Source organism: Monodon monoceros, unplaced genomic scaffold (genome assembly GCF_005190385.1).
Source record: "Monodon monoceros isolate NGI ecotype Baffin Bay Population unplaced genomic scaffold, NGI_Narwhal_1 Super_Scaffold_8, whole genome shotgun sequence".
Lineage (NCBI taxonomy): Eukaryota > Metazoa > Chordata > Mammalia > Artiodactyla > Monodontidae > Monodon > Monodon monoceros.
The window spans coordinates 29,468,270-29,485,728 of record NW_021703785.1 but is presented as its reverse complement, the minus strand read 5'-3'; the positions used below and the strand labels follow the sequence as shown (position 1 = coordinate 29,485,728).

The 17,459-nt window shown below is 41.0% G+C and overlaps 1 protein-coding gene across 14 annotated transcripts in view; it reads left to right on the top strand.

The window, feature by feature from the left end:
• LMO7 (LIM domain 7) overlaps positions 1 to 9,742 on the top strand; it is a 200,725-nt gene extending 190,983 nt beyond the window's left edge. For 5 of the 14 annotated variants that reach the window (XM_029209932.1, XM_029209933.1, XM_029209929.1 and 2 more), the window contains 4 exons: positions 992 to 1,205; positions 4,063 to 4,341; positions 6,250 to 6,358; positions 7,465 to 9,737. In XM_029209932.1, coding sequence (XP_029065765.1) covers positions 992 to 1,205; positions 4,063 to 4,341; positions 6,250 to 6,358; positions 7,465 to 7,638 — 776 coding nt within the window. In that variant the 3' untranslated portion in view covers positions 7,639 to 9,737. Of the gene's footprint in view, positions 1 to 991; positions 1,206 to 4,062; positions 4,342 to 6,249; positions 6,359 to 7,464 lie in introns of all 14 variants that reach the window. The other 9 variants (XM_029209944.1, XM_029209936.1, XM_029209938.1 and 6 more) reach the window with 9 other exon arrangements.
• The last annotated feature ends 7,717 nt before the right edge of the window (positions 9,743 to 17,459 follow it).

The window sequence follows — 17,459 nt, the reverse complement described above, 5'->3', positions numbered from 1 at the left end:
AACTTGGCTATGCCAGTAAGGCATCTTTAAAATAGAAAACATTTTATTCCAAATCTGACCAAATTGATAAGCTGTGTGCATACACCAATGTAAACATAGGTGTGTATAAGAAACCTTTGGTGGCCTTGTTCATTGCTTACTGGAAGATAAACTAGGGCAGAATGAATTTTGAAAGAAAGACAATAGCAGTGAATCTGGAGAGCAAAAGAAAACAAATCCTTAGGTGAATTTTTCTAATCCAAATTGAGATGGGGAGGATACATCAAAGTTAGGGATGTTTTACCCATATCAGGAATTAATCAGCAAATCCAAGGGGACAACGCCTTCAGGATAAAACCTGACTTAATTGTCATTCATCCAAATTATAGCTCTGTCAGTTCCTTGACAGGAGATACAAGTCTGATAACATTCCTTGCTTATCATTTGGATTACTTGGCTATTTCACAAAAGCCATTTCGGTCATTGAATATGCTCTCAGTCCTATGATTTGGTCATGACTTATTCTGTGACTTACACCATGAAGACTCGAGCCATGTTAGCTGGAGATGCATGCGTTTATGTCTTCGCTCTCTCCGCGGGGGGAGTGTACTTTTTTTGAAAGAACAGAGTGCCCTGTTCCCTTGCAGAGTTGTCACAGCAAGCATTCAGTGAGCAGGTGCTTGATTGATTTTAATTTAGGAAGGAAGGAAATAGTGGAAGAGAAACTTTCTAGATGAGCAGTTTGTAATGTAATACTGCTGAAATCAAGGCTGGTTGTCTCCTTTTTAGGCAGCCCTCTGGTATGCCTCTGGGTGTGGAATTGGAATTTCTAGGGACAGGAGACTGTTCCTTTATGTTCTGAGGCAGCAGTCTCATTGAGAATTGATAATGTGAGCATTTGTGCCCAATGTCACTTTTTTGGTTTTTTTTTTTCTCCACTGTATTTGGAGATTTATCCACTATGCCTTTTTTTAATGTGCTAATCCCAGAGCTTTTGATGTTTCCAATTTAGGAAGCAATAGATATTTAGACCGAACTGGGAACAGTAGCTCATCGCAGAAAAGCTCCAAGAAGGAACAAGTCCCATCAGGAGCGGAGTTGGAAAGACAGCAGATCCTTCAAGAAATGAGGAAGAGAACGTCCCTTTATGATGACAACAGCTGGATCCGACAGCGCAGTTCCAGTGTCAATAAAGAGCCTATTTGTCTGCCTGGGATTATGAGAAGGTGAGAGACATCTTCGGAATTATTTCTCCTTCTGTACTGAGGTGCAGATACTTAATTTCTAGACGTGCTGGCTGCTTTGGACAGAAGAGATGTCATCATTTCTTTTCTTATGTAAGATTCAGTGGGGGAAAGAGAAGGAGAGCAGATGTCATTGGGCACTTGTCACAGAGCACTGATTAGTGCCAGACACGTGCCAGGTGCTTTGTCTACATCATCTCACTTAATCTGGAAAGAATATCTTGAGGCAGGGGTAGTAATTCTGCTTTTCCATACGAAGAAGCTGTGACTAGAGCAAGCAACGCACTCGGACAAAACCACACGGCTAATAGGTTGCCAGGCTGCCTGTGGAGCTCTGATGTGTGATTCAAGCACTTAAATAATTGATGTGCTCTTAGTGCTTCCGTGGATGATGCTGAACCAAAAAACAAAAAAAAATTAAACCTCTGTTTATAATGAGGCAGTGGTTAGATTGGAGTCATGAAAGTAGTGTTCTTCACAAAGTGTGGACGCCTAATTTTTGTAACTTAAAGGAAAATCCAGAGGTATAAATTAATTGGAGATGAGAGGATGAACTAAACAGATGTATCGTGGGTAAGTGAATACTGAAGCTACTTCTATTTAGTATTTCCACAGCTGAGCAACTGAGGAAAATTACTGACAACACATTACAGACCAAGGGCTAAATTACCTCAATGTAAAAGTAACGCTTGAAAAGCAGTAAATAAACCCTGACAACTTTATAGAAACATAGACAAGTGATATGAACAGATAGTTCATAGAAAAAGAGACAAAGTCAGTAAGCATATGACAGATCAACACTTCTCCTAAAACAACAGTGGTATGCCTCGCTCGTGGGATTTGTAGAGTTAAAAGGTTGATTAAATCTAGTATTGATTAAATTAACTTAAATCTAGTATTGATTGAATCTAGTATTGATTAAATCTAGTATTGACAATTGTATAAGGAAACAGGAATTCTTGTTCCCAACTGGGTGGGCAGTTCTTTCAGTGTTTATTAAGCAGAAGTTTTTGCGTATACCCCGTGAGCACTTGAGTTTCCGGCACTTTATCTTCTGGGTATATTTGGATAAGTATGCAAAGATAGTATTGGCAGTAGCAAAAAAGAGAAATAATCAGAATATCTACAAATAAGAGTGTACTTGGTGCTCATTAAATAAATAGTGGCACCCTGATAAGTAGAATACTATACAACTAGTAAAGAGTGAAAGGGACATCACTCTATAATATACCACCTCAACAGTGAGTGGGTTAAAATAACAATTCACTACTCTCAAAATTCTGAGCGTTGGCTGGGCAGGTCTTTGCATGGTATTGGTTGGGGCACTTGGCAACTGTAGTCATTTAGAGCTGCGGTTGGCAATTTGTTTTGCGTGCAGGACCAGATTGTCAATAATTTAGGCTTGGTAGGCCACCCAAGTCTGTGTCATGTATTTTTTTGTTGTTTTTTTAAATGACTGTTTGAAAAGATAAAATACCCTTAGCTCATGCATTTTTCGTATCCTGGCAGTGGGCTATAACTTGCTGACCTCTGATACTCCACTGAGAGCTCAGCTGGAGCTATTGGTTGGGAGCTGCTGTTCTCCAAATAGGCCTCCCCACCTAGCTGCTTGGGTTGCCTCATAACCTGGCACCTGGATTTAAAGAGGAAACCTTGCAAGAGGTGTAAGCCCTAATGTGCAAGTGCTTATCAAACCTCCATTTGTCTCATGTCTGCTAATGTCCCATTGACCAACATGTCGCATGGCTAAGCCCAGAATCAGTGGGAGGGGACCACACAAGGATGTGGATACCAGGAAGATGATCCACTGGGGGCCACCAAAGTACCTTCTATCACCTGAACTGACATGAAGATAGTTCTAAGAAAATGTATATTACATGCAATAAAGCAAGTTATGAAGAATATGAGTTGTAGAATAATCCCATTTGTTTAAGCATGTTAAACATATGAACACATTACATATGTATATAGACGTGGTTATACGTACATATGTAAATTTGTATATGTATGTAAATATATACTTGCATGTGTGAGGAAAGAGTCTAGAAGGATACACAGTCAACAGTGGTTACCTCTGGGGATTAGGGCAGGTAAATTGTAAGTAAAAGTGTATATACCCTGCTGGATTGCTTGGGTCTTTCTCATCATGATGATATAATACTTTTATAATTTGAAAAAATACATATTTCAAACTTGGGATAAGAGAGAAAGTTTTAAAAGTCATAACAACAAAATTGACCAGGTAGGAAAAAACCCTCATAATTTGGAGTCAATCTTTGTAGGTCAGAATTAATGTCAAGTACATAACGATCTTATTTACAAAGCAGAAATAGAGACACAGACATAGAGAACAAACGTATGGATACCAAAGGGGAAGGGGATGTGGAATGAATTGGGAGACTGAGATTGACCTATAAACACAATTGATACTGTGTATAAAATAGATAACTAATGAGAACCTACTGTATAGCACAGGGAACTCTTGCTCTGTAGTGACCTAAATGGGAAGGAAATCCAAAAAAGAGGGGATATATGCATACGTATAGCTGATTCACTTTGCTCTGTAGTAGAAACTAACACAACATTGTAAAGCAACTCTACTCCAATAAAAATTTAAAAAATTAAAAAAAAATAAATGAAGGTTAATTGAATATGAAACATCATGATGCCTTTGATGAAAAGGAACTTTAGCTGTTAAAGGTAATTTTATATGTAACTGGCCTTGTTAGATTCATACCTGCTTATAAAATACATGGATATTTTAATGACTGTAATGGTGTTAAGTGGATTTCTAGTTGAATGTGTTCTATAACTTGGATGAACCCTTTCCGTGTTTCAGAGGTGAATCTCTAGATAACCTGGATTCCCCGAGAGCCAGTTCTTGGCGACAGTCCCCTTGGCTCAACCAGCCTTCAGGAGTCTATGCCACTTCCTCTGTCCAAGACTTCAGTCGCCCCCCACCTCAGCTGCTGTCCACTTCGAACCGTGCCTACATGCGGAACCCCTCCTCCGGCGTACCCCCTCCCTCAGCGGGTTCCGGGAAGACCACCACCCCGTCCCCCATACTGCGCAGCCATTCCCCTGCGGTTCCGCAGCCCGGCTGCCAGCCACGCAACAGGTGAGGCCCTTTGGGTTTTCCCTCTTCTTCCCTTCATCTCAAGGGGTAGTTTTTCATTAAAAATTTCCCAAAATCTTGTCCAAGCTTTCCAATGAAAAAAGAAAAACAAGCCTTTTTGAGTGTGTCAGATTCAGTGTTCCTTTCCCAAATCAGTTCCTTGCTATCTTTCCATGCCAACCCAAGGGCATTTATGGATGTCTTGTGAAGCCATTGGAGGCCTTTAAAATGTTTACTTCACTGCCACTGGCTCGTTTACTTGGGCCTGTGGTCAGTGTCTTAGATGCAGACGGACCTGAACAGTTATCACTGTGGAATCATAAAAATATACAGTAGCTCAAGAATGCATGACAAATTGATGAGTAAAAGCAGTATTGTAAAATGTTTGACTGTTTTGATGAGACTGTAATATAAAATCATTTTATAGGAACTGAGTATGAAAGGAAAGCATTATAACCAGACCCATCGTCTGTGGAACTTTGAACAAGCTGGCTTTAAAAATCCTTAAGTTAGATATGGCATTTTGGGTTTTTGATTTCCAAGACCATTGCTTGTCTCTTATCTGGTTTTCCAACATCTTACTCAGACTGCATCAACTGAATTCTGCAGGTCATATGCTGTGGGAACTGTGTGAGAGTTATACTGGTGGGTCTTGACACTTGCCTTTTGGTATGGGTCAAAGCTCAGATTATCAGCCTGTGTTGGGGTGTTATATCTGTGGAGCTTCTCCACAGATCACTGATGCTTCACAAAGCCACATACAGCAGTGTTTCTGTTGAGACCTGAAGGGAGTGCTACTGGCCTATGCTACTTTTCATCACTGTTGAAGTACTGAAAAGTAGAAACACAATGATTAATATTGGGATTTTTTTTTTAAGCTATCAACTAAAGGATTTCATTCGGAGAAGATATTTTTATCTAGCTAAAAATGTTGCTTGTGCCAGGATTTATAAAATGTGTATCAGGGAGCTTAAATTAAGAGAAGAAGAGATGAGGATTTTTGGTAAATTTGGAGGGAAGATAGGGACTGCAGAGTCGGGGAGAAGCCAGAGGAGAGAGTACCTGTTTCCTTACTGAGAACCCTGCCCTCGGAAAGCAGAAAGGAGACGGGGCTGTGGACTTCTCTGCCCTGAAAAGGTCTCTATCTAGAGCACGTGGTGCTCTAACGTGAGGCACTCAACAGCTGTGCCCTTTCCAATGTCACTGAAGTGCTGTGCCAGTCCAGTGGGATGCAAAGATAAGAAGTAGCCTTCACCTTTCGGCCTGGGAGAAGAGATAAGCCTTGTAAATAAAGCAAAGTAGAAACTTGCCTTACCTATCTAAATGGTAGCTGTCAGGCAGTTTTCATGTCATTCTCCGCAGAGGCAGCCCTGTAAACCAGAGGTACAGTCAGGAAAGCACTGATACTTCTGTTTACCTAGAATATCGGGTGAATGAGAAAGAGGTTGAGAAAATAAGGTTGAGGCGGTTGGTTGAGTAGACTTGCAACACCTCTCCGAAGCGGGGCTGCTCTTTCGGTGTTCGATGAGCAGAAGACGTGATTAGAGCTGTGCCTGGGAGGGTTTACCTGGCAAGATGATGTCGGCTGCGTTAGAGGAGGCGGGGCTGTTGCCGAGTACAGATGTGGTCTGAGGGCGATCGCATCGCGAAGTGCAGAATGGACTGATTACATGGAAATTCTTCATGTATGTGACTAGGTGTCAAGGGTTCCAGAGCCGTTGTGGAGATCCATCAAGGTACAGTATAATCAAGGCATACTTTGGTTGACTGGTGAAAGTTTTCCTGCCACAGGTTTATAAAATAAAGAGTTTCGTAAACTATGATTCACGTTAATACCAGAGTGTGATTTTTAGATAAGAGCTTTGAGCTACTCGGATGAAAGCCACCCTTCCATTCTCGTTCTACGTCTAGGTCGGTCAGTGGGAAGCGCGTGTGCTCCTATTGTCATAACATTCTGGGCAAAGGAGCCGCCATGATCATCGAGTCCCTGGGTCTTTGTTATCATTTGCATTGTTTTAAGGTGAGACTGAGCCAGACAGCCTACAGGCCCGCATTGCTTTGCTTGGAGAGAGCATGGCTTCTTGCAGCGCTGGGTGTGGACCTGCCACTAACAAGCTAGGCGCTGCCTCTGTCGGTCTGTGCTGCACTTTGAATCGCAAATGGCCTGCTACTGCTACTAGGTTCTCAAACCTTGAACCTGGCTTCAAAACTTAAAGCCGGAAGCACTATGCACTTCCTATTTCCAATCTAAGATTCTCTAAGTAAAATTTACAGTGCGTAAATGCTTTCTCTGACATGTTGCCACGGTTATTAACAGCATGGGGACATGAATTATAACAGTGTCCAAAGCCTAGCTTTGAATAGGGAGAGTATGAAAGGAAAAATAATGTATTTTTACAGTTGCACAGTCTGCTTGCACCTAAGGGGCTCTTGCACATAAGAGAGAAGTAGGGCTCTATGACTCCCTTAGTTTGCAGTATGTCTTTAGAGACACATCTGTTTGATTCTTGAACTTGTGTTGGGCCAGAGAGAGAAATTCCGGTAGTTGATCCTGGAGTCCTTTAGAGCTCAGCTTGTTTAAGCTTGTCTATCTCTGGCTTGGGTTGTTCCTAGGCATAGCAGAATGAGTCAAAATGATTAGTGTTTGAGCACATGGAACCAAAATACCCAGCCTTGAAGGGAAAGCACCGTGAGTGAACCTCACCGAATTGGTGCTGGGGGAATGCCTGGGGTGACCCACCCCAGGGCAGAGAGCCAGACACCCAGTCTTGGTGCCCTTCACCCGTTCCTTCCTGTGGTGCTTTATCCTCTCCATTCCGCTGGGAGAAAGGAAGATGCAATTTCTTTAAACCAATCAACGAATCATTTCTATTCTTTTGGTATATTTAGAATGATATCTTGGCTCTTAAAATTGGCTTTATGAATTCTTTAATGTCTCATCTGGCAGGTTTCCTTTTCATCTAATTATCTTTGGGCCTTTTTTTTTTTTTTTCCTTTGCTGAAATGTATCTAAGAGCTTAGAAGCTGCATTTTGCTTAATTTTTTTTTTTTTCTGGGAGTGCCTTAAGCTTTCTTGAGCTAAGTGTGGACGTTTCCTGTTTTTGCTGTTTTTTGTTTGTCTCCCAGTGTGTGGCCTGTGATCGTGACCTCGGAGTCTCTTCCTCAGGAGCCGAAGTCAGAATCCGAAACAACCAACTGTATTGCAACGACTGCTATCTCAGACTCAAATGTAAGAGAGCAAATCAGGGAGAAAATTTCTTGTCTTTTACGGAGACCACGGGTTCCCATGCATTTCCCTGAACCTACCACCAGCTCCCCTTCAAGCTCCCTGCCCCAGAGCTCCAGACTTCAGGAACCTCAGAGTATCCCCTTCAAAGAGGGTCCGGTGAGCGGGTCAGTGGGTCAGTGCTCAGGATTCCAGCTGCACAAGGGTGGGTATAGGACCAAAGAACCAGAGAGGGATGCGTGCCAGGAGTCAGGACGGTGTGCTGTGCAGTCTGCTGAGTCTGGAGAAACTTCTGGTGACTCAAGCATAAAAACCAACCAAGACCAACAGTCAAAATGAATCTTCTGTATAGACTCTCATCAGTTTCTTGGCTAAGAAGCTCTCATCATTTTAGCTGATTTCTATTATTTACTAATGGGGTCTGATTATGTGATTTAGAGTATGACCAACTTTAAAAACTGTGGTTTAAAAAGGTAATAAAGAATAGTCAGTGTATGCTTTGTTACTCTATAATCATATGCTATCAAATTATACAATAATTTAAGCATTAATTCTGATGACATAGTGTTTCAGTGTCATTTTTGGAAAAATTGAGTTTTTCGAAAACTTCACATGCTATTCTGTGTCGAAGCATGTTTTTGCCTGTAAGTGTGTTATAAACATAGGGTAGCGTAAGTAGATTGCATATCGTTTATAGCTACATAAAGACAACCATTCCTCCTTTTTATATTTTGAGCCTTGATGCTGGTAACATGTGTTTCTTCCTTATTGTGAAAGGGTGTTTGTTACAAGTGGTATCAGCCAAACCATATGCTTTTGAGCTCTGAGGTATTTATATGGCCTTTATGTGAAGAGTGCTTTGGAAATGGCTTCAGCCCAGTCAACTCTCTCTTATCTGTCACCGTGTTTTGAGCCTTCTCACCCCGTTGGTCCAGACCTTTCCTGGATGCCAGCACTGAGGTTGGAGAGTGTCAAGGCTGGGCATGGAATGGGGAGGGAGTGTGTGTATGTGTGTGAGCTTTTCTCTCTTTAGTCAAAATTCCAAAGCCAAATATAATTGATTTTTGGAATCATCATGGAAAAATTGCCCATGCCTTTTCTCTCCTCCAGTACAAATAATAGAGAGTTGAGTGTAACTTGTTTCTATATCAGCAGTTAATTTTTACTCCATTTTTTTGCAAAGAAAGACTTGTAGAACCCAGAGGTGTGATTTGCCCAGCTTTATCCTAAGTGAGTAACAGGGTAACTCTTTCTACCTCGTGGGGTCATTCTCTGAACGATTCCTGCTATGTATCCCAGGTGGCGATATTCGAGTGTTTCTGAATCTAAGCACTTTTCTTTCTTCTCTCCTTGCCTGATCAGCTGGACGGCCAACCGCCATGTGATGTAAGCCTCCACACGAAAGCACTGTTGCAGATAGAAGAAGAGGTGGTTGCTGCTGATATAGATCTATAAATATACGTTGTATGTCCTTTTGCTCTCTTTTTTAAAAAGAATAATACTTTTTCTGGCCTCTTTAGATTACATCAGAGCATTATAGTCTTGGTAGAACCTGTATTTTTGTTGTTTATTTATAAGAAGGTAATTATGTGTGGGGAAAAGTGCAGTATTTCCTTTTTGAATTCAGCATTATAAAAGCACAGGGGAAAAATAAGAACTTCAAAATATTTTTTTGATGCTGATAATGATCTAGTTTGACTTTCTAATGGTGTTTTGAGGAGGGTTATTTTATTGTTTTTTTTTTTTAAGTTTTGGAAACATTATTTGAAATAGTTAATATAAATATGTAATTGCATTTGCTCTGTTTATTATAATGTATTCTAAATTAATGCAGAACAATACGGAAAATGTCACTAAAATCCACCCCCAAATTTGCTTTCTGTATCCTTCCTTTCATTTACGTAATATTATTAAATTTTTTTTTAGCTTATATGACATTTTATTTGCTTGATGAGGGGAGCTCTATTTTCTTCACCAGAATTGTCACTAAGCAATTCCCAGTAGAAATTGCTTCTTTTCATTCATGGAAAATCATCACGGTTTGTATGCCAGAAGTTTTCTCCAGAAACTAGTGAGCCTTTCTGTTCAACTGCATTTGTAAATAAACTTGCTGATGCATTTAAAGAGTGGTTCTTTTTCTTCTGTGTGTGTCTGTGTTTGTCTACCTTCCAAGCCTTTTAATTATGTTTCGGTGTGTGGCTTTTCTTGATACTATGTTTTATTTAGCATATTTACTGAGGAATAAATTGACATACAATAAAATGCACATATTTAAACTGTACAGTGACAGGTTTTGATATGTGTATATACCTATGAAACTATAACTGCAATCGTGATATCGTTTTTCCTGAAAAATTTTAACAAGAAACTTTATTTTTGATGGAAAGTTGTTTTTGAATGCAATACGTTTTTATGGTGAGAGGTGAAGTGAATGGTGAATTGTTGGATGATTTGCATAGAATCTTTACATATTCTTTTACTTCCTCAGTGATAAGTTTAGAAAATCTATAGGATAAAAAAATATCTATAATGTTTTAGAAATCTGGAGTGAGAGTGCAAGAACGCAAGACTTTAGCATGTTTTGAGCAAAAATACAAGCTTGCTTGAATCCTTTATAATAAGGAAACTGGAGTGGTTAATTCTAGGATATGAGAACTGTACTGGGATAGGTTAGAAATATATAAGAAGCTGTAATGTGGGAGAACATAAAAAATTTAGTTCCAGTTTTTATTTTTGTTTAGTATTCTTTATTTCTGATTATTAGAGTAATGTGTGTTTTTTGATGAAAATTTATCAAGTACCTAAAGCGTAAGGAATATAATTCTCAACTCCAAACTTCAAAGACAAGAGCTCTGTGTTTAAACTCAATCCATACACAGTTATTTATCCTGTGTTCCTAGTTAACATTGGCTTGTGAATTTTTCCATGTTCTTAAAACCATTTCTATATATTTTTATTAATGGTTGCGTAATGCTCCATTGTTTGGTGCTGTTAATACTTACCTGATAGTTCCTCTACTGTGTGCATCTCACTTGTTTCTAATATTTAACACTTTTTTTAAACAAATAGATTTTATTCTCTTTAAAGTGATATAACAGCTACTTTTATTTTTTCCCCATTATTTTTATTTTTTATTGGAGTAAAATTGCTTTCCAATGTTGTGTTAGTTTCTGCTGTACAATGAAGTGAGTCAGCTATATGTATACCTGTATACCCTCCCTCTTGGACCTCCCTCCCCCCTCCCCCCCATCTAGGTCACCACAGAGCACCGAGCTGAGCTCCCTGTGATATCTATAACATGGTTATATATACTATATGTATGCATATATTTCTAGTATAAAGTCTGTGATGGACTCTCCGTGACCATATCTATTTCTTTATATTACTTTCATAGACATGAGATTATTGGCTCAGAGGTTATGCATCTTAAGGCTGTCACGATGCATATTGCCACCGTGGTTTCCAGAAAGATGCTACTAACTTAGACTCCCACTAGCACCACACAGGAATTTCCGTTGCCTTGTTCTCTGACATATAGTAGCCCTCAGTATGCAGTAGCTGGATAAATTAATAAATAAACTACTGCTTCAATTTCTGTCTTGTTAATTCTACTTGTTCCTACCTCTAGTACAAACTTTATTTCTTACCTCACAGTTTTAGTTTTCTCATCCAACATCTTTACTGATCAGTACTCCTTTTCATCTAAATCCTGTGTCTTTTCATCTTAACCTTGTATACTGTTTTTCTTCTTCTCTGTACATTCTTATGACGTTTTTCCTCATCTCTCATATTATCTTTTTAAGTGATAATAATTTTGTTAGTACAAGTTGTTAGGACAGCTTTCAGAGATTTTCTTCTGAGACACCGGTGTTATAGCACCTTTGTATATGCCCATGAGAATCTGTAACTTCATTTAGGAACAAGGAAAGATTCAGTCATTCAGCATTCTTTATTCAAGCGGTATGCGCCAGGCATAGTTTTAGGCACTGTAGATAGTGCAATGAAGAAATACAAAGTCTTGTCTCTGTCTGGGCTTAGATTTCCAGTTGGGGGAGACAGTGATAAACTCAATAAAATGTAACATGCATGTGGAGATAAGGGTGTTGAAGCACAAAAGAGCAGGGCGAGGAGGCTCCATGAGTGTTGGAAGTGAAAGTTCCGTGGTGCCTTTTTATATGGGTTGTAGAGACATCCTCTCTGATATTTGAGCCAAAGCCTGAAGGATTGAGGGAGCAGACCTTACAGATATCTGAGGGGAATGCATTCCGGATATAGAGAATAGCAAGTTCAAGTGTCCTGAGGCAGGAGAATATTCGGTGTGCTCAGGAAGCGACCATGTGGTTAGGACGGATCCAGTGAGAGTGATGTGAGCAAGGAGGTATGGGCAGGAAGACGCAGGTCTGCTGAGCAGGACAGAGACATTGGAGGGTTGAGCTGAGGAGTGAAATGAACTGACTTATGTTTTAAAATGACTGAAGACCACCACATAAACAATAGGTTGCAGAAGAGTAAAGGTAAAAGCAGGGAGGCGAGTTCGGAATCTATTGAAATTCTCCAGGCGAAAGATGTCCTCTTCAGCAGGGCGGGAGCAGGGGAGGTGATGAGGAAGGAGGTGACAGATTACACAGTGTGCATATGTGTCTCGAAGATGAAGTGACAGAATTTGGTGATGGGTTGGATGTAGCCTAAGAGGAAGGGAAGAGTCCAAGTCTCAAGTGTTGTCTTAAGGAGCTGAACATGGAACCACCACTTTCTAAAATGGATAAGGTGGTAGGTGGAGCCCAGTTGGGGTTGGTGGGGCAGGGAGATCAGGGTTTGGATTTTAAACATGGTGAGGTCTGAACAGTATTAGATAAACTAAATGACAGTGTCGAGTGGGCAGCTGGCCGTACAAATCTGGAGTTCAAGGCAGAAGTCCAGGCTGGGGACGTAAGTGTAGGGTCATCAGTATATGGATGGAATTTAAGCTGAGAATCAAGAGGACATCACCTGGATTCTGACTGTAATTAGAGCAAAGAATATCGCAGAAGGGCCAATTCCTGGGGTCCTCCAGCATTGGAGATCAGAGATGCAGAGGCAGGAGAAGAACCCACCCACTGGGGTTCTGGAAATCAAGTCAACAGCATATTTCAAGGCGGAAGGGACCTGCTGTGTCAAAGGCTACCCAGTGATGCAGTAAGATGAGAACCCAGTCGATGACTGGAGATCATGTACATTTTGGTGTTGGTGGATTGACCACCTCAGATGTTCAGTTGGGGGGTCTTTCACGTACACAGCACCCAGCCCAATTTCCAGTGCCTAGCAACCTCTGAATGTCCTGATGTGTTGTCTATTTACCCAGTGAGATGAACTGAGGGAGAGCTTGGAAAGCCATCTCCAGGCCGCGTTCTGTCCGTACCACCCGCCCCGCGCCCATGATATATTAGGAATCAGAGCTGCACTTCCCAGTGTGCTGTGAGTGAGTTCCCTTGACACGTGTGCTGCTTCCCCTTCACCACTTGCCCTGTAGTTTTGGGGGACTCTCAGAATGTCCTGGAAACAGAGGTACTGGGGTTAGAGTGCACTGGCTGCTTCCAGAGGCAGAGACAGCCAGCTGGGTTCTGTTCTGCCATGTTCTGAGACGCAAACTTTGCGTCTCTCGGCTGAGGCCCCGGACTTGGTCGCTCTGCCTTACTTCAAGCTACAGACAAGCTTTGGTCCTTAAATTATGATTCACAGTTGAGTTTCACGGTAGTTGATTGAAATTCTGTACCCTCCCACCCCCGGAGTCTAGCATTGCCAGTGGTAGATCTCAGTGTTAAGGCTTTTCATCACTTTCAACGTCTCCATGTACGCTTTGTGGGAAGCAGGGAGAGGCCAAGTCAGAAATTGCCATCTAGGTGCCATATATTTTTTTAATTAATTAATTTTTGGCTGCATTGGGTCTTCATTGCTGCGCACAGGCTTTCTCTAGTTATGGTGAGCGGGGGCTACTCTTCTTTGTGGTGTGCGTGCTTCTCATTATGGTGGCTTCTCGTTGCGGAGCACGGGCTCTAGGTGCACCGGCTTCAGTAGTTGTGGCACGCCGGCTCAGTAGTTGTGGCTCGCGGGCTCTGGAGCGCAGGTTCAGTAGCTGTGGCGCATGGGCGTAGTTGCTCCGCAGCACATGGGATCTTCCTGGACCAGGGCTCGAACCCGTGTCCCCTGCATTGGCAGGCAGATTCTTAACCACTGTGCCACCAGGGAAGTCCTAGATGCCATATTAAGACATAAGAAAGTTCTACGTTTTAAAATTTCGTAAATATTCTTTAAAGTTACCCTTTATAATCTTGACTTAAAGAGGCAGTATGTACATGTGTATTCTCTAGCCTTTCATTTGTTTTGTTTACACATGAGAATTATCTGTGTGTGTATGGGGAGGAATAATCAGAGTGCTGGGTCCATTGGGAATCTTTACAAGAGGCAGGAATCAAAAAATATCACCGTCATTTCTGCTGGCACACTTCCTGCTTCCTCCTACTTGAATTGAGCTTAGCAATTGAGTAGCCAAGAGAAGAGCTCTCTGTCCTCTGTGTTCGTGGGAGAACGACATGGGGGGAGAAGATGGCACATGGCCTGTGGACAGGCAGCTTCATAAGACAAGGCCAAGGAAGGATTGAGGGGCCAGGCCATTTGTGAGTGGCTAATTCTAACATCCAGTCTGTCCCAAAGAGGTAGTGGGGAGGAGTGAGTGAGTGAGAGGAGTAGAAGGAAGGGATGATTTCTTCAATATTTTTGAGAAATCAAAAGTTTTTATTTTATGGGTAGGCATGACTGGTAGAGGAGGGAAGAGGATGCTTTTATCCCCTGTAGTCATTAAAACCCGGAGCCTCTGCAGTGCTAGATTCAGAAAGGAAAGTAGCATGAAAATTAAATTTGTTCTATTCAAGAATGTAATCTAGGCATTTTATTCAATACTTAATTTTCATTTCTATCACGGTGTGAGAAGTAGCAAAAAAAAAAAAAAAAAAAGAAAGAAAGAAACTAGCTGGGTTCCAAGGAATAGGCCTGGAATAAAAACTACTGCCTGATTGTTAGTTGAGAGACATCTCTAATAGTGTATATGCCAGGGCTGGGAGTTTACTCATTTTATTTACTTCTCTAACATCAATCCTTGCAATCTGGAAGAGGTGTTAAGGTATGCTAATGCAAGTCCCAGTTTATACCAGTAAAAATGGCATAAAAAGAATTTGAACTGTTTGTAGTGAGGTGGATGGACCTAGAGTCTGTCATACAGAGTGAAGTAAGTCAGAAAGAGAAAAACAAATACCATCTGCTAACACGTATATATGGAATCTAAAAAAAAAAGCGGTTCTAATGAACCTAGGAGCAAGACAGGAATAAAGATGCAGATGTAGAGAATGGGCTTGAGGACACGGGGAGGGGGAAGGGTAAGCTGGGACGAAGTGAGAGAGTGGCATGGACATATATACACTACCAAATGTAAAATAGACAGCTAGTGGGAAGCAGCCGCGTAACACAGGGAGATCAGCTCGGTGATTTGTGACCACCTAGAGGGGTGGGATAGGGAGGGTGGGAGGGAGATGCAAGAGGGAGGAGATATGGGGATATATGTATACATATAGCTGAATCACTTTGTTATACAGCAGAAACTAATGCAATATTGTGAAGCAATTATACTCCAATAAAGACGTTAAAAAATGGCATTTAAAAACCCTAGTATGTGTTTAAAATCCTTGTGTACAGGACAGGAAAAAAGCAATTTTCAGATTAATGTCATAAAACATGGAGGGAATATTTGATGAATACAAAGCAATCCTTATTCTCATGGAGGGGAAAGGCACATACCCAAAGGATTCTAGTGCCTGGTAGAAAAGACCAGGGCTATGAGAGAAATCCAGTGTGTGAGAATCCATGAGACATTTACATTTACATTTACTCAGTTGTGAAGCAACTTCACAGCCAAGTTGATATTTGAACTACATCTTTAAGAGCAGACGTAATCTTAGCAGATAGAGCATGCAGAAGGAACAAAATACCATTTCTGAGTTGGGATCAAATTCCCAGAGGTGCCTCCCTTACGTTGTATTCGATCAAAAGCATACACACTTGGGCCTCTTTCGCAGAGGAATGAGGAGATCCCTAGATACACTATGTGGAATCATGTCTCCATGAAGTGATGAAGATCTGACGTAGGGTGGTGAGACCGCAAAAAGGAATAAGTCAATGGATGAGAGATCATGACTCAAAGACATGACACGACCTAAAGAGAAGCAAAAGAATAACTGTAGGACCCCAAGCCTGGGTAGTGTAGAGACTGATATTGTTGAAAAAGGAAATGAGTTCTGTTTTGGACATGCCACAGGGTTGACATACATGGAGAAGAAGTAGGTGAAGGTATCTGGAAATAGGGGTTTGGGTTTAACTAGAAAGAAATGACATCCGTTAAAGTTGGTTCGTTTGCAAGCTCAAATTGACTTAGATATAAGTTTATTTCCTCACCTGAGAGAAAGTCGAGAAGGCCGGTTCATCCAGCAGTTTAATAATGTCATCAAAGACCCATATCATTCATCTCAGGCTGTTTGGCCATCACAACGCTGGCTGCTCCTAAGGCTGCTAATTACCACGGTTGCAAGATGGCAGACAGGCTCCATGCTTCTTTTTTCATATTCACTGGAAGAGATGCTGAGCCCTCATTGCTCTTCAGCGTATAAGGGACCTTTCCCAGAAGCCATTAGCCAAACTTCTGTCTTCTCATAGGCCAGCCTTGGGTTATTTGCCCAGTTTTGAACCAGGGGTCCCTCTTAAGTGAGAATCACCTGGTGATGCTATTGCTGACTGATGGGAGTTTGGTGGATTAAATGTGGGGGGTTAACCACAACATTTACCATAGTTAGCCTTTATGAATTCTCTTAAAAATTGCGTACTTGTATCGATATGATGTGAGACCCTGTCTTTCAAAATTAGAACCTTGTAAGTCTGCGATTTTCTTAAGGAACAATATAGAGAGCACAGGGGAGAGGACAAGAATATTTCCTCTGTCGTACCCACCGAGGACCATGTGAGAGAGTACTTGAGAAAATTTGTTCTGTTCAAGCAATCATGAAGAGATCATGGTGGTGATGAGGTGAAAAATCGGTAACCTGGATAATTTGTAAATACTTGTGAATATGAATATAAAGTGTGAAAAATAGTCTCATACTTTTTCAGTTTTTTTCTGTAAAAATTCATGAAAGGGAATGGTGGGTTCAATGCTCATCTTCTTATGATTAAAGTTTAAACTTAAGATTGTGGGTTTTAGGTACTGTAATCCCATGAGATCATTTAATACATTTAGGTGACCCAGTAATTCTCTTGATGACGATTCTGTGTGAAGCTCTTTAATGCTTACACTGTAAAGATCCTCAAAGCTCGTCATGGAGAGTATTTTTCAACACCAGTTTTATAACACAATCCTGTGAAAGATTATCAAAACTCCTTGCTGTTAAAATTAGATTGGGAAAAATAGGATTTATTGAAAATTCCATAGGAGAGACCTATTAGAATCAGGAAAAGGATGGAGCAGTGCTTTCTAGGTTACATCCAGGCTTTTAACTTACATATTTTTGTGTGCTACTTGCTGTTACTTAAATTTTTTTTTGTATTTTTGATAGCTAAACTGCTTTATTAGATCTGTAATGAATTCAGTGTCACAGACCTGCATGGGAAGCATTGGTCTGCCTGTTGCCATTTCAGGCTAAATAGAGAGTTCTTCTTACATTTGTCAGAAGCTCATTTGCCCTTTCAACCTGTTCTACGGCAGCAGGAAAACATCCATCACAGGTGGCCAAGAGAGCTCCTGGGTCAAGCTTGCAAGTCCTCTGTGTTCTTAAATCCATTTCTACCTCCAAATCAAGCTTGCAAGTCCTCTGTGTTC